This window comes from Rana temporaria (genome assembly GCF_905171775.1).
Source record: "Rana temporaria chromosome 3 unlocalized genomic scaffold, aRanTem1.1 chr3b, whole genome shotgun sequence".
NCBI classification, from domain to species: Eukaryota; Metazoa; Chordata; class Amphibia; order Anura; family Ranidae; genus Rana; species Rana temporaria.
This window is the reverse complement of record NW_024404424.1, coordinates 104,180-121,322: the sequence shown is the minus strand read 5'-3', so window position 1 is coordinate 121,322 and position 17,143 is coordinate 104,180. Positions and strand designations below refer to the sequence as shown.

The following is a 17,143-nucleotide window of genomic DNA, read 5'->3' as shown; positions in this document are numbered from 1 at the left end:
TGCCGCGCTGTGCCGAGATTCAATGTCCTTCCCGTCCACAGATCCGCATCGATAAGCTGGTGGATAAATGGTCGGGGTCCATTGAAATCGGGGTCACCACCCACAATCCCAACAGCCTGGAGTACCCTGCAACCATGACCAACCTGAGATCAGGTGAGAGACTTCTCTGTCCTCTACTAGGACTGCCCCCAGGGGGAGGGCCATTTCCTGACCCCTCCCTTAAGGTCTTCTGATTCTCTCCCCCCCCCCCCCAAATGGATGGCAGGCTCCTCCTGGGCCTGAGGGGGGGGTATCCTTCTCTGACCCCTCCCTTAAGGTCTTCTGACCCCCCCCCCAATGGATGGCAGGCTCCTCCTGGGCCTGAGGGGGGGTATCCTTCTCTGACCCCTCTTCTAATGTATGACGGCCTGCAGGGCCTGGGCCACCCTAACGCCCCTATCTCCATATCCCGATGTCCTCCTCCAGTTACTGTGTCTGATCTGGTGGTTTTCATTGTTCTTCTCCTGGCAGGGACCATCATGATGAGCGGCTGTGGGATTCTGACTAACGGGAAGGGGACACGGAGGGAGTACTGCGAGTTCAGTCTGGACGAGCTACAGGTCAGGAACCAATCCGTGTGTCTTTATTGTTATGACCTATGACCTGGGGATGATCTGTGCATGTATGGCGTGTTCAGCTCCTCCAAGAAGACACGTCTGCAAGGTTATTAAGGTTGTATATATATTTGATATCATTTGTTGTATTCTTTTAGCTATGACTAAGCACTAGTCTCCGTGCGAAACGCGTCGGCAGTCGGGTTTTATTTTATGTTGCTGTGACTTGTAGTGCTGTCCTTTTTTTAAAGTGCGGCTGTCCAGAAACAATTTTTGTTCCTACGTCTGCAAGGTTGCCCGGGGGCTGGGGAGTAGGCCCTTACTGTCTATGAGAAAGTCCCTCTGGGTGTCTGGGGAGTAGGCCCCTACTGTCTAGGAGAAAATCCCTCTGGGTGTCTGGGGAGGAGGCCCCTACTGTCTTGGAGAAAGCCCCTCTGGGTGTCTGGGGAGGAGGCCCCTACTGTCTTGGAGAAAGCCCCTCTTAGTGCCAGGGGAGGAGGCCTCTACTGTCTATGAGAAAGTCCATCCCGGTGTCTGGGAAAGAGGCCCCTACTGTTTAGGAGAAAGTCCCTCTGGGTGTCTGGGGAGGAGCCCCTACTGTCTAGGAGAAAGTCCCTCTGGGTGTCTGGGGAGGAGGCCTCTACTGTTTAGGAGAAAGTCCCTCTGGGTGTCTGGGGAGGAGGCCTCTACTGTCTAGGAGAAAGTCCCTCTGGGTGTCTGGGGAGGAGGCCTCTACTGTTTAGGAGAAAGTCCCTCTGGGTGTCTGGGGAGGAGGTCTCTACTGTCTAGGAGAAAGTCCCTCTGTGTGTCTGGGGAGGAGGCCTCTGCGGTTTAGGAGAAAGTCCCTCTGGCTGTCTGGGGAGGAGGCCTCTACTGTCTAGGAGAAAGTCCCTCTGGGTGTCTGGGGAGGAGGCCCCTACTGTCTAGGAGAAAGTCCCTCTGGGTGTCTGGGGAGGAGGCCTCTACTGTTTAGGAGAAAGTCCCTCTGTGTGTCTGGGGAGGAGGCCTCTGCGGTTTAGGAGAAAGTCCCTCTGGCTGTCTGGGGAGGAGGCCTCTACTGTCTATGAGAAAGTCCATCCTGGTGTCTGGGAAGGAGGCCCCTACTGTCTATGAGAAAGTCCATCCCGGTGTCTGGGAAGAAGGCCCCTACTGTTTAGGAGAAAGCCCCTCTTAGTACCAGAGAAGGAGGCCTCTACTGTCTATGAGAAAGTCCCTCCTGATGTCTGGGGAGGAGGCCTCTACTGTCTATGAGAAAGTCCATCCCGGTGTCTGGGAAGGAGGCCCAACTGTTTAGGAGAAAGTCCCTCTGGGTGTCTGGGAAGATGGCCCCTACTGTTTAGGAGAAAGTCCCTCTGGGTGTCTGGGGAGAAGGCCCCTACTGTCTAGGAGAAAGTCCCTCTGGGTGTCTGGGGAGGAGGCCCCTACTGTCTAGGAGAAAGTCCCTCTGGGTGTCTGGGGAGGAGGCCCCTACTGTTTAGGAGAAAGTCCCTCCTGGTGTCTGGGGAGGAGGCCCCTACTGTTTAGGAGAAAGTCCCTCCCGATGTCTGGGGAGGAGGCCCCTACTGTTTAGGAGAGAGTCCCTCCCGATGTCTGGGGAGGAGGCCCCTACTGTCTAGGAGAAAGTCCTTCCCGATGTATGGGGAGGAGGCCCTTGTCACACTGGTGTTTCAGAGGAAGGTCCCGGTGTCTGAGAATCAGGTCCCCAATGGCTATCTTCTCTTACCCGTGGGGGGAGGGTGAACTTTGACCCCTGATATCGGGGAGGAGGAAGACTTTGTGTTGTATCCATCATTAATGGTGATTCTTCTTCTCTTACCAGGAGGGCGACCACATCGGACTCACCAGGAAATCCAGTGGAGCTCTCCACTTCTACATCAATGGCATGGACCAAGGTGAGACCCTCTACTTCTCTATGTACTGTTGTGGGGGAGGGGCTCAGTATAATTGCGGCCGCGATTTTACTGTTCAAATCGCGGCCGCCATGTTGGCGGCGCCGGGCGTCTTTATTAGAGTTCGGCAGCCAGTTTTTTTTTTTTTTTTTTGTATCCCACATGCTCTTTTTGCATGTCGGTGGCCATTTTGGAATTGGTTTTTGCCTCTATTGGCTAAAATAACGTCGCAAACGGTTCCAGCACACTTCCTGAGGGACGGCACAGCACGGAGCAGCGCTCTGGGACGGACAGCAGCATACAGGCCTGGTCGGGTGGTGAGTCCTCTGGGGGGTCCCCTGTTCTCTTCTGCGGCCGGGAGGGTTGCCTGTGGGTCTTGCCTTGCAGTCCAAGGGCGGCAATTGGGTGGGTCAGCATGGTGTCAGAACCGGATGCTTGTCCCCCAGACATGCCGGAGTTAACCCTTAGTGCCCCTGTACCTGCGGCCTCTGGATGCTATGACGGCAGTCCTTGAGGCATTTGTTGCCAGGATTGAAGTGGCGCGTGGCCAGAGGAGGGGTAAAAAGCGCCCCCTCCCCCCACCTTCTTCTGGGGATGCCTCTGACATGGAATCGGGCCCAGCTACTGGGGGCTCCCGCTTTCAAGGACCCCGCAGATAGGAGAGCTGAGGCTGTGGCCCGCTCCATGTTCATGGTGGTGGGGTCGGCGGTGAGACCGGTCTTGGCCGGGGCTCTAGTGTCACAGACACTTACTGAACGGGCAAAGTTGTTGCTTCAGGAGTTGGAGGAGCATGATGCCTCTCCAGACTGTGTGGCGCTGGCCGAGCAGTTGGTGCAGGGCCTAAAATTTGTCTGTGAGTCAGCCCTGGATACGCTTCCCTTGCTCTCCAGGGCCTCGGCCTACGCGGTGGTGTTGCGCCGCCTTGTCTGGCAGAAGTGCTGGTCTGCGGACCAGTCTTCTAAGAAGGCCTTGGTGGACTTGCCCTTTAAGGGTTAGCGGCTTTTTGGGGCTTCTCTAGATGACATCATAAAAGATGCCACGGGAGGTAAGAGCACTCTGCTCCCACAATCGGGGAAAGATAAGGAGCTTCGCCGTAGGCAAGGGCCCTCCTTTATCGCCCCCAAGCGGTTTTTCGTCCACCCGGTGCGGCAGGAAAACGTTTCCAGGGTGCTAAGGCGCCCGCTGAAGGGCAGAAGCGCCCCTGGTTCCGCAAGCCCAACAAGCCTGCTTCCGCATGAAGGTCTGCCCCCGCCCGTCTCTCGGTTGGGGGGCCAGCTTCGCGAATTTGCGGCTCGGGGGAGGTCTCTTCTTTCCGACCGGTGGGTTTGCGAAGTAGTTTCCTCGGGATACAAGATATAGACTTTCTCTCTTGTCCGCCAAACAGATTTTTTCCTTCCAACCTCCTCCGGAACGTCGGGAGGCCCTGTCAGGGGCTGTTCAGGATCTGCTGGTCAGGGGGGTGGTTGTGCCGGTTCCCTCACAGGAACGGTTTCAGGGGTTTTTCTCCAATCTGTTTGTGGTCCCCAAGAAGGAAGGGGTCCGTCCAATCCTGGACCTCAAGGCCCTCAACTGTTTTGTCAAAGTGCAAAAGTTCATGATGGAGTCGGTTCGCTCTGTAGTGGCGGCGCTCCATCAGGGGGATTTTCTGGCGTCCTTGGATAACATGGACGCGTACCTGCATATCCCCATATGCGGGAAGCACCAGAGATTTCTGCGTTTTGTGATCGGAGAGGACCACTTTCAATTTGTAGCCCTCCCTTTCGGTGCCACAGGTTTTCACCAAGGTGCTCGCTCCGATTCTGGCCCTGCTGAGGCAGCGCGGGATCGCTATTGTAGGATACCTGGACGACCTTCTCCTGAGAGCTTCTTCAGGGTCAGAGTTAGAGATGAACGTGTCTATCACCTGCCAGACCCTCCGGGAATTCGGTTGGCTGCTGAATGTCCAGAAGTCAGTGTTGGTACCGTCTCAGCGTCTGGAATGCCTGGGGTTGGTCCTGGATTCCTCGGAGGCGAGAGTTTTCCTTCCCACGGAGAAACTACAGACACTGCAAACTGCGGTGTAGCGGTTGGCGACCCAGAAGTGGTTGTTTCGCTTTTGCATGCGAGTTCTGGGTCTGATGGTGGCCTCTTTCGAGGCGGTTCCGTATGGCCAATTCCACACTCGAGTGTTACAGAGAGAAATTCTGTCGCGTTGGGACAAGCTCCCGTCTTCTCTGGATTACCAAGTCCGGTTGAGCCGCCTGGTCAGGTCCTCCCTGGTGTGGTGGCTGACAGCTCCGGTACTTGGGGCCGGGAAATTGTTTCTGCCGTGTCATTGGACGGTGGTCACGACGGATGCCAGTCTCTCTGGCTGGGGAGGAGTCTGGGGTGTTCAGTCAGCCCAGGGGCGCTGGCCTCGGGAAGAGTCTCACCTGCCAATCAATGTCCTGGAACTCCGGCCGATCAGGCTGTGCCTCTCCAAGTGGTCTCTGGGTCTGCAGGGCCGACCGGTCAGGATCCAGTCCAACAACGCCACGGCTGTGGCGTATGTCAATCATCAGGGGGGCACACAGAGCTTGGCGGCAGGAAGTCGCTCACATTCTCCGGTGGACCGAAAAGTATGTTCCGGCTCTGTCGGCCGTGTACATTCTGGGGGTACAGAACTGTCAGGCGGTCTTCCTAAGTCGCTAAACGCTAGACCAAGGAGAATGGTCGCTACACCCGAAGGTGTTTCAGAGCCTGTGTCTAAAATAGGGCACTCCAGACGTGGATCTTCTGGCGTCCCGTCTCAATCGGAAGGTGCCACGGTTCGTGACCAGGTCAAGAGACCCGTGGGCGGATGCGTCAGACGCTTTTGTGGCATCGTAGGGTCAATACTGCCTAATCTACGCCTTCCCTCCTCTGAAGCTTCTTCCTCGCCTGCTGCGCAAAGTGGAAGCCGAGGGGATACCAACAATCCTAATTGCTCCGGATTGGCCTCGCCGCCCCTGGTACGCAGATCTGGTGCGTCTGGTGGCAGACGTTCCTTGGCGCCTGCCACTGCGAGGGGATCTTCTGTCGCAGGGTCCTATCTTCCACCCTGCTTTACAGTCGTTGGCTTTAATGGCGTGGCTGTTGAGATCCAGGTGCTGAAGGATCGAGGTCTGTCAGGCTCGGTGATCTCTACCATGCTACGAGCGCGGAAGTCTACTTTACGGAAGATTTACCATCGTACGTGGAAAGCCTACATCTCTGTGTGAGGAGATGAATTGGCACCCCCGTACATACGTGATGTCCCGGATTCTGCTGTTCTTACAGCGTGGAGTGGATCAGGCTCTCGCCTTGAGTACGGTGAAGAGTCAGATTTCGGCCTTGGCTGTTTACTTTCAGCGACCCTTGGCGTCGCACTCCTTGGTGCGCACGTTTGTGCAGGGGGTCCGCCATGTGGCCCCTCCTGTGCGTCCTCCACTGCCTCCGTGGGACTTGAATTTAGTCCTCTCGGTGCTTCAACATTCTCCGTTTGAGGACATTCGGAAAATCCCCTTGTTGACTCAGAAGGTGGTTTTTCTGGTGGCAATTACATCGGTCAGACGGGTTTCTGAACTGGCGGCCTTGTCTTGCAAGGCTCCTTACTTGGTCATCCATGAGGATAGTGGTGCTGCGGCCGCAGCCTTCTTTTCTCCCAATGGTCGTTTCGGCTTTTCACATTAATGAGGATATTGTTCTTCCATCCTTATGTCCTCAGCCGAAGAACCCAAAGGAGGCCACTTTACATTCCCTGGACGTGGTTCGGGCCCTACGGGTGTACTTGTTTTCTACGGCTCGGTTTCGGAGGTCGGACTCACTGTTCGTGTCGGTGACTGGTCCTAAGAAGGATCTGGCGGTCTCGTCGGCCACCATTTCTAGGTGGATCAGACAGGTCGTGCTCCAGGCCTATGCCCTAAAGGGGCGGGCGCCTCCCTTTCCGGTTACGGCGCATTCGACCAGGGCGATTGGTGCCTCTTGGGCTTTCCGCCATCAAGCGTCTGTTTTACAGATGTGTAAGGCAGCGACCTGGTCGTCAGTCCACACCTTCTCAAAGTTTTACAAGGTGGATGTGAGTGCATCTTCGGATGCCTCCTTTGGCCGCTGGTGTTACAGGCGGCAGTTTAAGGTTGGAGTTCCTCCGTTGAGTAACTCCGGTTTGTTTGGGGTGAAGTTTGGTTTGCTGTGTTTTCCCACCCCTCGATTTTTGACACTGCTTGGGGACGTCCCTAAGGTCAATGCTGCTGTGTCCGTCCATGAACGGAAGAGAAAATAGGATTTTTGTACTCACCGTAAAATCCATTTCTCTCAGTTCATAGACGGACACAGCACCCACCCCTCCTTGGTTTGTACTGCTTGTTACGAACTGAGGCTGCTAGAGCACGATGTGGGTTATACCCAGGGAACCACGCCCCCTGGGAGGAGCTGCACTGTGTGGAGTGTTTAACACTTAACATGCTGTTTTTTCTGCCTAGCCAATCTCCTAAAAGGGAGGATAATACCCTAAGGCAGGGGTCTCAAACTGGCGGCCCTCCAGATGTTGCGAAACTACAAGTCCCATGATGCATTGCAAGGCTGACAGTTACTAGCATGTCTCCCACAGGCAAAGGCATGATGGGACTTGTAGTTTCGGAACAGCTGGAGGGCCGCCAGTTTGAGACCCCTGCCCTAAGGTCAATTGCTGCTGTGTCCGTCCATGAACTCGGAGAAAGGGATTTTACGGTGAGTACAAAAATCCTATTTTTATGGGCAGCTTACTGGCTGGAATGTTACCAGCTGATCGGAGAAAAGCCAACATGGAACCAATATTCAGAATAGTGTCTAGACAATTACCTGGAAACTAAAAACGCAGTGAGCGCAAGCGTCGTGAGAGGCCCCTGACGTCCGTGAGCGCAAGCGTCGTGAGCGGCCCCTGACGACCATGTGGGACTCTCCAGTCACAGTAAATGTAGGTTTTATTGGTGTTTGTCTTCTAGGTGTGGCCTCCTGTCAGACCCCTCCGGTGGTTTATGGAGTTGTGGATCTCTACGGCATGGCTGTCAAAGTGACCATTGTCCACAATCACAACCACGCTGATCGACTGCGGAGGAATAACGCCATTCTAAGGGCGAGATCACCCGATGCCGGACGCCAGAGCTCCAATACCCCCGATCCCGGGCAGCTGCTCTTCCACTCCAACTGTGGACAGAAGGCTTCAATCATCAGCGGGGGGCGCACTGCCCTGAGACCTCAGTATGTACCAGTGTGGAGGCTGGACTCCTCTCTCGTGTTCTGTCTCCAGACTCCTCTCTCTCATGTTGTCTCTGGACTCCTCTCTTGTGTTCTGTCTCTGGTCTCCTCTCCCGTCTCTCTCCTCTCCCGTCTTTCATCTCTTATGTTCGGTCTCTGGTCTCCTCTCCCGTCTCTCTCGTCTCTCATGTTCTGTCTCTGGTCTCCTCTCCCGTCTCTCTCGTCTCTCATGTTCTGTCTCTGGTCTCCTCTCTCCCGTCTCTCGTGTTCTGTCTCTGGTCTCCTCTCCCGTCTCTCATGTTCTGTCTCTGGTCTCCTCTCCCGTCTCTCATCTCTCATGTTCTGTCTCTGGTCTCCTCTCTCGTCTCTCATGTTCTGTCTCTGGTCTCCTCTCTCGTCTCTCATGTTCTGTCTCTGGTCTCCTCTCCCGTCTCTCTCGTGTTATGTCTCTGGTCTCCTCTCCCGTCTCTCTCTCATCTCTCATGTTCTGTCTCTGGTCTCCTCTCCCGTCTCTCTCATCTATCGTGTTCTGTCTCTGGTCTCCTCTCCCGTCTCTCTCGTGTTCTGTCTCTGGTCTCCTCTCCCGTCTCTCTCATGTTCTGTCTCTGGTCTCCTCTCCCGTCTCTCTCGTGTTCTGTCTCTGGTCTCCTCTCCCGTCTCTCTCGTGTTCTGTCTCTGGTCTCCTCTCCCGTCTCTCTCGTGTTCTGTCTCTGGTCTCCTCTCCCGTCTCTCTCGTGTTCTGTCTCTGGTCTCCTCTCCCGTCTCTCTCGTGTTCTGTCTCTGGTCTCCTCTCCCGTCTCTCTCGTGTTCTGTCTCTGGTCTGGTCTCCTCTCCCGTCTCTCTCGTGTTCTGTCTCTGGTCTGGTCTCCTCTCCCGTCTCTCGTGTTCTGTCTCTGGTCTCCTCTCCCGTCTCTCGTGTTCTGTCTCTGGTCTCCTCTCCCGTCTCTCGTGTTCTGTCTCTGGTCTCCTCTCCCGTCTCTCGTGTTCTGTCTCTGGTCTCCTCTCCCGTCTCTCATGTTCTGTCTCTGGTCTCCTCTCCCGTCTCTCTCGTCTCTCTCATGTTCTGTCTCTGGTCTCCTCTCCCGTCTCTCTCGTCTCTCTCATGTTCTGTCTCTGGTCTCCTCTCCCGTCTCTCTCGTCTCTCTCATGTTCTGTCTCTGGTCTCCTCTCCCGTCTCTCTCGTCTCTCTCATGTTCTGTCTCTGGTCTCCTCTCCCGTCTCTCTCGTCTCTCTCATGTTCTGTCTCTGGTCTCCTCTCCCGTCTCTCTCATGTTCTGTCTCTGGTCTCCTCTCCCGTCTCTCTCATCTCTCGTGTTCTGTCTCTGGTCTCCTCTCCCGTCTCTCTCGTGTTCTGTCTCTGGTATCCTCTCTCGTGCTCTGTCTCTGGTCTCCTCTCCCGTCTCTCATGTTCTGTCTCTGGTCTCCTCTCCCGTCTCTCGTGTTCTGTCTCTGGTCTCCTCTCCCGTCTCTCGTGTTCTGTCTCTGGTCTCCTCTCCCGTCTCTCGTGTTCTGTCTCTGGTCTCCTCTCCCGTCTCTCGTGTTCTGTCTCTGGTCTCCTCTCCCGTCTCTCATGTTCTGTCTCTGGTCTCCTCTCCCGTCTCTCATGTTCTGTCTCTGGTCTCCTCTCCCGTCTCTCATGTTCTGTCTCTGGTCTCCTCTCCCGTCTCTCTCGTCTCTCTCATGTTCTGTCTCTGGTCTCCTCTCCCGTCTCTCTCGTCTCTCTCATGTTCTGTCTCTGGTCTCCTCTCCCGTCTCTCTCGTCTCTCTCATGTTCTGTCTCTGGTCTCCTCTCCCGTCTCTCTCGTCTCTCTCATGTTCTGTCTCTGGTCTCCTCTCCCGTCTCTCTCGTCTCTCTCATGTTCTGTCTCTGGTCTCCTCTCCCGTCTCTCTCATGTTCTGTCTCTGGTCTCCTCTCCCGTCTCTCTCATCTCTCGTGTTCTGTCTCTGGTCTCCTCTCCCGTCTCTCTCGTGTTCTGTCTCTGGTATCCTCTCTCGTGCTCTGTCTCTGGTCTCCTCTCCCGTCTCTCATGTTCTGTCTCTGGTCTCCTCTCCCGTCTCTCATCTCTCATGTTCTGTCTCTGGTCTCCTCTCTCGTCTCTCATGTTCTGTCTCTGGTCTCCTCTCCCGTCTCTCTCGTGTTCTGTCTCTGGTCTCCTCTCCCGTCTCTCTCTCATCTCTCATGTTCTGTCTCTGGTCTCCTCTCCCGTCTCTCTCATCTATCGTGTTCTGTCTCTGGTCTCCTCTCCCGTCTCTCTCGTGTTCTGTCTCTGGTCTCCTCTCCCGTCTCTCTCATGTTCTGTCTCTGGTCTCCTCTCCCGTCTCTCTCGTGTTCTGTCTCTGGTCTCCTCTCCCGTCTCTCTCTCATCTCTCGTGTTCTGTCTCTGGTCTCCTCTCCCGTCTCTCTCGTGTTCTCTCTGGTCTCCTCTCCCGTCTCTCTCGTGTTCTGTCTCTGGTCTCCTCTCCCGTCTCGCTCGTGTTCTGTCTCTGGTCTCCTCTCCCGTCTCTCTCGTGTTCTGTCTCTGGTATCCTCTCTCGTGCTCTGTCTCTGGTCTCCTCTCCCGTCTCTCTCGTGTTCTGTCTCTGGTCTCCTCTCCCGTCTCTCTCGTGTTCTGTCTCTGGTCTCCTCTCCCATCTCTCTCTCATCTCTCATGTTCTGTCTCTGGTCTCCTCTCCCGTCTCTCTCGTGTTCTCTCTGGTCTCCTCTCCCGTCTCTCTCGTGTTCTCTCTGGTCTCCTCTCCCGTCTCGCTCGTGTTCTGTCTCTGGTCTCCTCTCCCGTCTCGCTCGTGTTCTGTCTCTGGTCTCCTCTCCCGTCTCTCTCTCATCTCTCATGTTCTGTCTCTGGTCTCCTCTCCCGTCTCTCTCGTGTTCTCTCTGGTCTCCTCTCCCGTCTCTCTCGTGTTCTCTCTGGTCTCCTCTCCCGTCTCTCTCGTGTTCTCTCTGGTCTCCTCTCCCGTCTCGCTCGTGTTCTGTCTCTGGTCTCCTCTCCCGTCTCTCTCTCATCTCTCATGTTCTGTCTCTGGTCTCCTCTCCCGTCTCTCTCGTGTTCTCTCTGGTCTCCTCTCCCGTCTCTCTCTCATCTCTCATGTTCTGTCTCTGGTCTCCTCTCTCCCGTCTCTCATGTTCTGTCTCTGGTCTCCTCTCTCCCGTCTCTCATGTTCTGTCTCTGGTCTCCTCTCCTGTCTCTCTCGTCTCTCATGTTCTGTCTCTGGTCTCCTTTCCCGTCTCTCTCGTCTCTCTCTCGTCTCTCATGTTCTGTCTCTGGTCTCCTTTCCCGTCTCTCTCGTCTCTCTCTCTCTCTCTCTCTCTCTCTCATGTTCTGTCTCTGGTCTCCTCTCCCGTCTCTCTCGTCTCTCATGTTCTGTCTCTGGTCTCCTCTCCCGTCTCTCATGTTCTGTCTCTGGTCTCCTCTCTCCCGTCTCTCATGTTCTGTCTCTGGTCTCCTCTCCTGTGTCTCTCGTCTCTCATGTTCTGTCTCTGGTCTCCTTTCCCGTCTCTCATGTTCTGTCTCTGCTCTCCTTTCCCGTCTCTCTCGTCTCTCTCTCTCTCTCTCTCTCTCTCTCTCTCTCTCTCATGTTCTGTCTCTGGTCTCCTCTCCCGTCTCTCTCGTCTCTCATGTTCTGTCTCTGGTCTCCTCTCCCGTCTCTCATGTTCTGTCTCTGGTCTCCTCTCTCCCGTCTCTCATGTTCTGTCTCTGGTCTCCTCTCCTGTCTCTCTCGTCTCTCATGTTCTGTCTCTGGTCTCCTTTCCCGTCTCTCTCATGTTCTGTCTCTGGTCTCCTCTCCCGTCTCTCTCATGTTCTGTCTCTGGTCTCCTCTCCCGTCTCTCTCATGTTCTGTCTCTGGTCTCCTCTCCCGTCTCTCATGTTCTGTCTCTGGTCTCCTCTCCCGTCTCTCATGTTCTGTCTCTGGTCTCCTCTCCCGTCTCTCTCATGTTCTGTCTCTGGTCTCCTCTCCCGTCTCTCATGTTCTGTCTCTGGTCTCCTCTCCCGTCTCTCTCATGTTCTGTCTCTGGTCTCCTCTTCCGTCTCTCTCATGTTCTGTCTCTGGTCTCCTCTCCCGTCTCTCTCATGTTCTGTCTCTGGTCTCCTCTCCCGTCTCTCTCATGTTCTGTCTCTGGTCTCCTCTCCCGTCTCTCCCGTCTCTCTCATGTTCTGTCTCTGGTCTCCTCTCCCGTCTCTCTCATGTTCTGTCTCTGGTCTCCTCTCCCGTCTCTCTCATGTTCTGTCTCTGGTCTCCTCTCCCGTCTCTCTCATGTTCTGTCTCTGGTCCCCTCTCCCGTCTCTCTCATGTTCTGTCTCTGGTCTCCTCTCCCGTCTCTCATGTTCTGTCTCTGGTCTCCTCTCCCGTCTCTCATGTTCTGTCTCTGGTCTCCTCTCCCGTCTCTCATGTTCTGTCTCTGGTCTCCTCTCCCGTCTCTCCCGTCTCTCTCATGTTCTGTCTCTGGTCTCCTCTCCCGTCTCTCTCATGTTCTGTCTCTGGTCTCCTCTCCCGTCTCTCTCATGTTCTGTCTCTGGTCTCCTCTCCCGTCTCTCTCATGTTCTGTCTCTGGTCTCCTCTCCCGTCTCTCTCATGTTCTGTCTCTGGTCCCCTCTCCCGTCTCTCTCATGTTCTGTCTCTGGTCTCCTCTCCCGTCTCTCATGTTCTGTCTCTGGTCTCCTCTCCCGTCTCTCATGTTCTGTCTCTGGTCTCCTCTCCCGTCTCTCATGTTCTGTCTCTGGTCTCCTCTCCCGTCTCTCCCGTCTCTCTCATGTTCTGTCTCTGGTCTCCTCTTCCGTCTCTCTCATGTTCTGTCTCTGGTCTCCTCTCCCGTCTCTCATGTTCTGTCTCTGGTCTCCTCTCCCGTCTCTCCCGTCTCTCTCATGTTCTGTCTCTGGTCTCCTCTCCCGTCTCTCTCATGTTCTGTCTCTGGTCCCCTCTCCCGTCTCTCTCATGTTCTGTCTCTGGTCTCCTCTCCCGTCTCTCATGTTCTGTCTCTGGTCTCCTCTCCCGTCTCTCGTGTTCTGTCTCTGGTCTCCTCTCCCGTCTCTCATGTTCTGTCTCTGGTCTCCTCTCCCGTCTCTCTCATGTTCTGTCTCTGGTCTCCTCTCCCGTCTCTCTCTCTCGTCTCTCTCGTGTTCTGTCTCTGGTCTCCTCTCCCGTCTCTCTGGTCTCCTCTCCCGTCTCTCTCATGTTCTGTCTCTGGTCTCCTCTCCCGTCTCTCTAGTCTCTCATGTTCTGTCTCTGGTCTCCTCTCCCGTCTCTCTAGTCTCTCTCGTTCTGTCTCTGGTCTCCTCTCCCGTCTCTCTAGTCTCTCATGTTCTGTCTCTGGTCCCCTCTCCCGTCTCTCTCATGTTCTGTCTCTGGTCTCCTCTCCCGTCTCTCATGTTCTGTCTCTGGTCTCCTCTCCCGTCTCTCATGTTCTGTCTCTGGTCTCCTCTCCCGTCTCTCATGTTCTGTCTCTGGTCTCCTCTCCCGTCTCTCCCGTCTCTCTCATGTTCTGTCTCTGGTCTCCTCTCCCGTCTCTCTCATGTTCTGTCTCTGGTCTCCTCTCCCGTCTCTCTCATGTTCTGTCTCTGGTCTCCTCTCCCGTCTCTCTCATGTTCTGTCTCTGGTCTCCTCTCCCGTCTCTCTCATGTTCTGTCTCTGGTCTCCTCTCCCGTCTCTCTCATGTTCTGTCTCTGGTCTCCTCTCCCGTCTCTCATGTTCTGTCTCTGGTCTCCTCTCCCGTCTCTCATGTTCTGTCTCTGGTCTCCTCTCCCGTCTCTCATGTTCTGTCTCTGGTCTCCTCTCCCGTCTCTCCCGTCTCTCTCATGTTCTGTCTCTGGTCTCCTCTCCCGTCTCTCTCATGTTCTGTCTCTGGTCTCCTCTCCCGTCTCTCCCGTCTCTCTCATGTTCTGTCTCTGGTCTCCTCTTCCGTCTCTCTCATGTTCTGTCTCTGGTCTCCTCTCCCGTCTCTCTCATGTTCTGTCTCTGGTCTCCTCTCCCGTCTCTCTCATGTTCTGTCTCTGGTCTCCTCTCCCGTCTCTCTCATGTTCTGTCTCTGGTCTCCTCTCCCGTCTCTCTCATGTTCTGTCTCTGGTCTCCTCTCCCGTCTCTCATGTTCTGTCTCTGGTCTCCTCTCCCGTCTCTCATGTTCTGTCTCTGGTCTCCTCTCCCGTCTCTCATGTTCTGTCTCTGGTCTCCTCTCCCGTCTCTCCCGTCTCTCATGTTCTGTCTCTGGTCTCCTCTCCCGTCTCTCTCATGTTCTGTCTCTGGTCTCCTCTTCCGTCTCTCTCATGTTCTGTCTCTGGTCTCCTCTCCCGTCTCTCTCATGTTCTGTCTCTGGTCTCCTCTCCCGTCTCTCTCATGTTCTGTCTCTGGTCCCCTCTCCCGTCTCTCTCATGTTCTGTCTCTGGTCTCCTCTCCCGTCTCTCATGTTCTGTCTCTGGTCTCCTCTCCCGTCTCTCATGTTCTGTCTCTGGTCTCCTCTCCCGTCTCTCGTGTTCTGTCTCTGGTCTCCTCTCCCGTCTCTCGTGTTCTGTCTCTGGTCTCCTCTCCCGTCTCTCTCTCTCGTCTCTCTCGTGTTCTGTCTCTGGTCTCCTCTCCCGTCTCTCTGGTCTCCTCTCCCGTCTCTCTCATGTTCTGTCTCTGGTCTCCTCTCCCGTCTCTCTAGTCTCTCTCGTTCTGTCTCTGGTCTCCTCACCCATCTCTCAAGTTCTGTCTCTGGTCTCTTCTCCCGTCTCTCTCATGTTCTGTCTCTGGTCTCCTCTCCCGCAGTGCCACCGATGACTTCAACCACGGGGTGGTCCTCAGTAATCGGCCATTGCACAACAATGAGGTCTTCCAGGTGCGAATAGACAAGATGGTGGATAAGTGGGCGGGATCCATTGAGATCGGGGTCACCACCCATAACCCAGCCTACCTACAGCTGCCGTCCACCATGACCAACCTCCGATCAGGTGAGAACCCCTCCCCCCCATAGCCCATAATACATTCACCTTCTGTAGAACGTGTCTGAAGCTCCTCTGACCCATCTAGGTACCTGGATGATGACCGGAAATGGAGTCATGCACAATGGGACCACCATTCTGGATGAATACGGCCACAACCTGGACCGGCTCAAGGTCAGTTCAAAGTTTGAAGCTTTCTTGGGGAACAGAAATCTGGGCCGACATGTTGGGGGTTGGAGTGGTCCATGTTGGGTGTTGTGTACATGGAGAATGAGGGGCAGTTTGCTGAGACCCGCTTCCTAGATCTACACTTGCTGAGACCTCTATGCTTTGCCCTCAGGCAGGTGACACAGTCGGAGTGGTGCGCAGAGAAGATGGTACTTTGAATTTCTTTGTCAATGGAGTGGCGCAGGGCGTGGCAGCGTGGAACGTCCCACCTAATGTCTTCGCTGTGGTGGATCTCTACGGTCAGGCAGCACAGGCCACAATACTGGATGAATCGGGTGAGTGTTCCCTCAAAGCCGCATCTCTGAGATGGTCTAATACTGGAAAGGGCACCATAGATTTCCCTGCCAGTCATTGCTTCTCTGAAAGGAGATCTGAGCAGCATGTGTCCCTTTCCTCAAGTCGGCACGGTGCCCCTCGTGTGGTTTGGGCACGGTGCCCCTGGGATAGCCCAATAGTGAATGGAGATGGGACACCATAGATTTCCCTGCCAGTCATCGCTTCTCTGAAGGAGCTCTGAGCAGAATGTGTCCCTTTCCTCAAGTCGGCACAGTGCCCCTGGGATAGCCCAATAGTGACTGGAGAAGGGACACCCTAGACTTCCCTGCCAATCAGGACTTGGCATGGCTCCTCTGAAGGAGATCTGAGCAGCATGGTGCCCCCTTCCTGCTGGAGTTGGTATGGTGCCCCTGGTGTGGTGTCCATATGGTACCCCTGGGGTAGCCTATTACTAACTGCTGAGAAGAGACCCCCTAGATATCCCTGCCAATCAGGACTTGGCATGGCTCCTCTGAGGAGATGTCAGCATGTGCCCCTGGAGTTGGCATGGTGTCCCTGGGATAGCCTAATACTATATCTAGCAGCATGGTGCCCCCTGGGCTCAGTGTGGTGCCCCCTGGGCTCAGTGTGGTGCCCCCTGGGCTCAGTGTGGTGCCCCCTGGGCTCAGTGTGGTGCCCCTGGGCTCAGTGTGGTGCCCCTGGGCTCAGCACGATGCCCCTCAGATAGCCTAATGCTGACTGCTGAGAAGGGATACCCAGGATGTCCCCATCAATCAGGACTTGTCATGACTCCTCTAAAGGAAATCTGGCCCCTGGGATAGCCTAATACTCCCTGCTAAGAAGGGACACCCTAGATTTCCCTGCCAATCAGAACATGCCATGACTCCTCTGACCTCATGAGGATATGTCAGTAATGGTCATTATGTGCCCTGAGCAGCCAATGAGGTGTGAGAAGGGTCCCCCCCCCCCTTCTAATAATCTCTTGGTGTTCCTTCCTGTGTTTGGGCCCCTTCCTGTGTTGTTCCTCCTGTGTTGCCCCCCCTCCTGTGTCCCGAGCACCGAATGTGACTGTCGGGCATCTTTCTATCCTCAGATGCTCTTCCTCTGGCGGGAGAAGAAGAAGACGTCCTCGCTCTGACCCCGGGAACTCCTTGCGCTCTCCAGTCTCTGTCTGACCTGCGCTTCCATCACCTCCATGGTAGTAATGCCCTGATCACCAACGGGGGGCGCACCGCCCTGAGGAACAATTCTCGCAGTGAATTCAATGACGCCATTGTCATGTCTAATAGGTAAGTGCCGGGCAGTAAGTGACCCCCTCAGCTGCCGTGTCCTCCTGTGATGGATGTGGGAACACACGGGGCCCCATGTTATTGGGGTGTTCTGGTACACAGAGGGGGATGTGAGATCACGGTATAGTGTGTGAATGGGGGGACTCCGGAGAGCTCCAGGAGGGAATTGGGTGGGGGCATTATAAGGGGTTTTCTTTATCGTTACATCACGGGACACAGAGCGGCATTCATTACTATATGGGTTATATGGAGTACCTTCAGGTGATGGACACTGGCAATCTCAAACAGGAAATGCCCCTCCCTATATAACCCCCTCCCATAGGAGGAGTACCTCAGTTTTTACGCCAGTGTCTTAGGTGTTGGTCATGGTTTAGCTTGCCTCCGCATCCTTGGGATTAGGTGAGCTAACCGGTTCTGTCCAAAGGCCTCAGCGCTAAAGTGGTCAGTAACCGGGCCCCAAACCCTTGGGGTATAGCCCATAATGCTTTTCTTTTTAGAGAGCTGGACCCTGGGCCCAGAACTTGGAAACCTTTGGGGGCCTAATGTTTCTGTTGCCAGGGTGCTATATGGGCCCAGGACAGTGGATCCTTCATAGGAACCCAGGGCCTGAAGGTCTAGACATCCCCACGGAGATGGGGGAAGATTGGGCCTCTTGCTTGGCAAAGTCCTGCGGCATGGAGCAGGTAAGTGAGGGGAAAACTTGCGGAACTTGGTTCTTAGCAGGTTTTTTCTGGGGGGTCACAGGGGAC

At 55.1% G+C, this 17,143-nt stretch overlaps 1 protein-coding gene across 2 annotated transcripts in view; it reads left to right on the top strand.

Annotated features, from left to right (window-relative positions):
- The window catches only part of NEURL4 (neuralized E3 ubiquitin protein ligase 4), a 74,268-nt gene that overhangs the window by 5,132 nt on the left and 51,993 nt on the right, over positions 1-17,143 (top strand). The window contains exons 5-12 of one of the 2 annotated variants that reach the window (XM_040334221.1): positions 42-153; positions 511-599; positions 2,413-2,485; positions 7,441-7,696; positions 14,429-14,610; positions 14,690-14,775; positions 14,942-15,104; positions 16,199-16,394. In XM_040334221.1, coding sequence (XP_040190155.1) covers positions 42-153; positions 511-599; positions 2,413-2,485; positions 7,441-7,696; positions 14,429-14,610; positions 14,690-14,775; positions 14,942-15,104; positions 16,199-16,394 — 1,157 coding nt within the window. Of the gene's footprint in view, positions 1-41; positions 154-510; positions 600-2,412; positions 2,486-7,416; positions 7,697-14,428; positions 14,611-14,689; positions 14,776-14,941; positions 15,105-16,198; positions 16,395-17,143 lie in introns of both variants that reach the window. The other variant, XM_040334220.1, reaches the window with a different exon arrangement.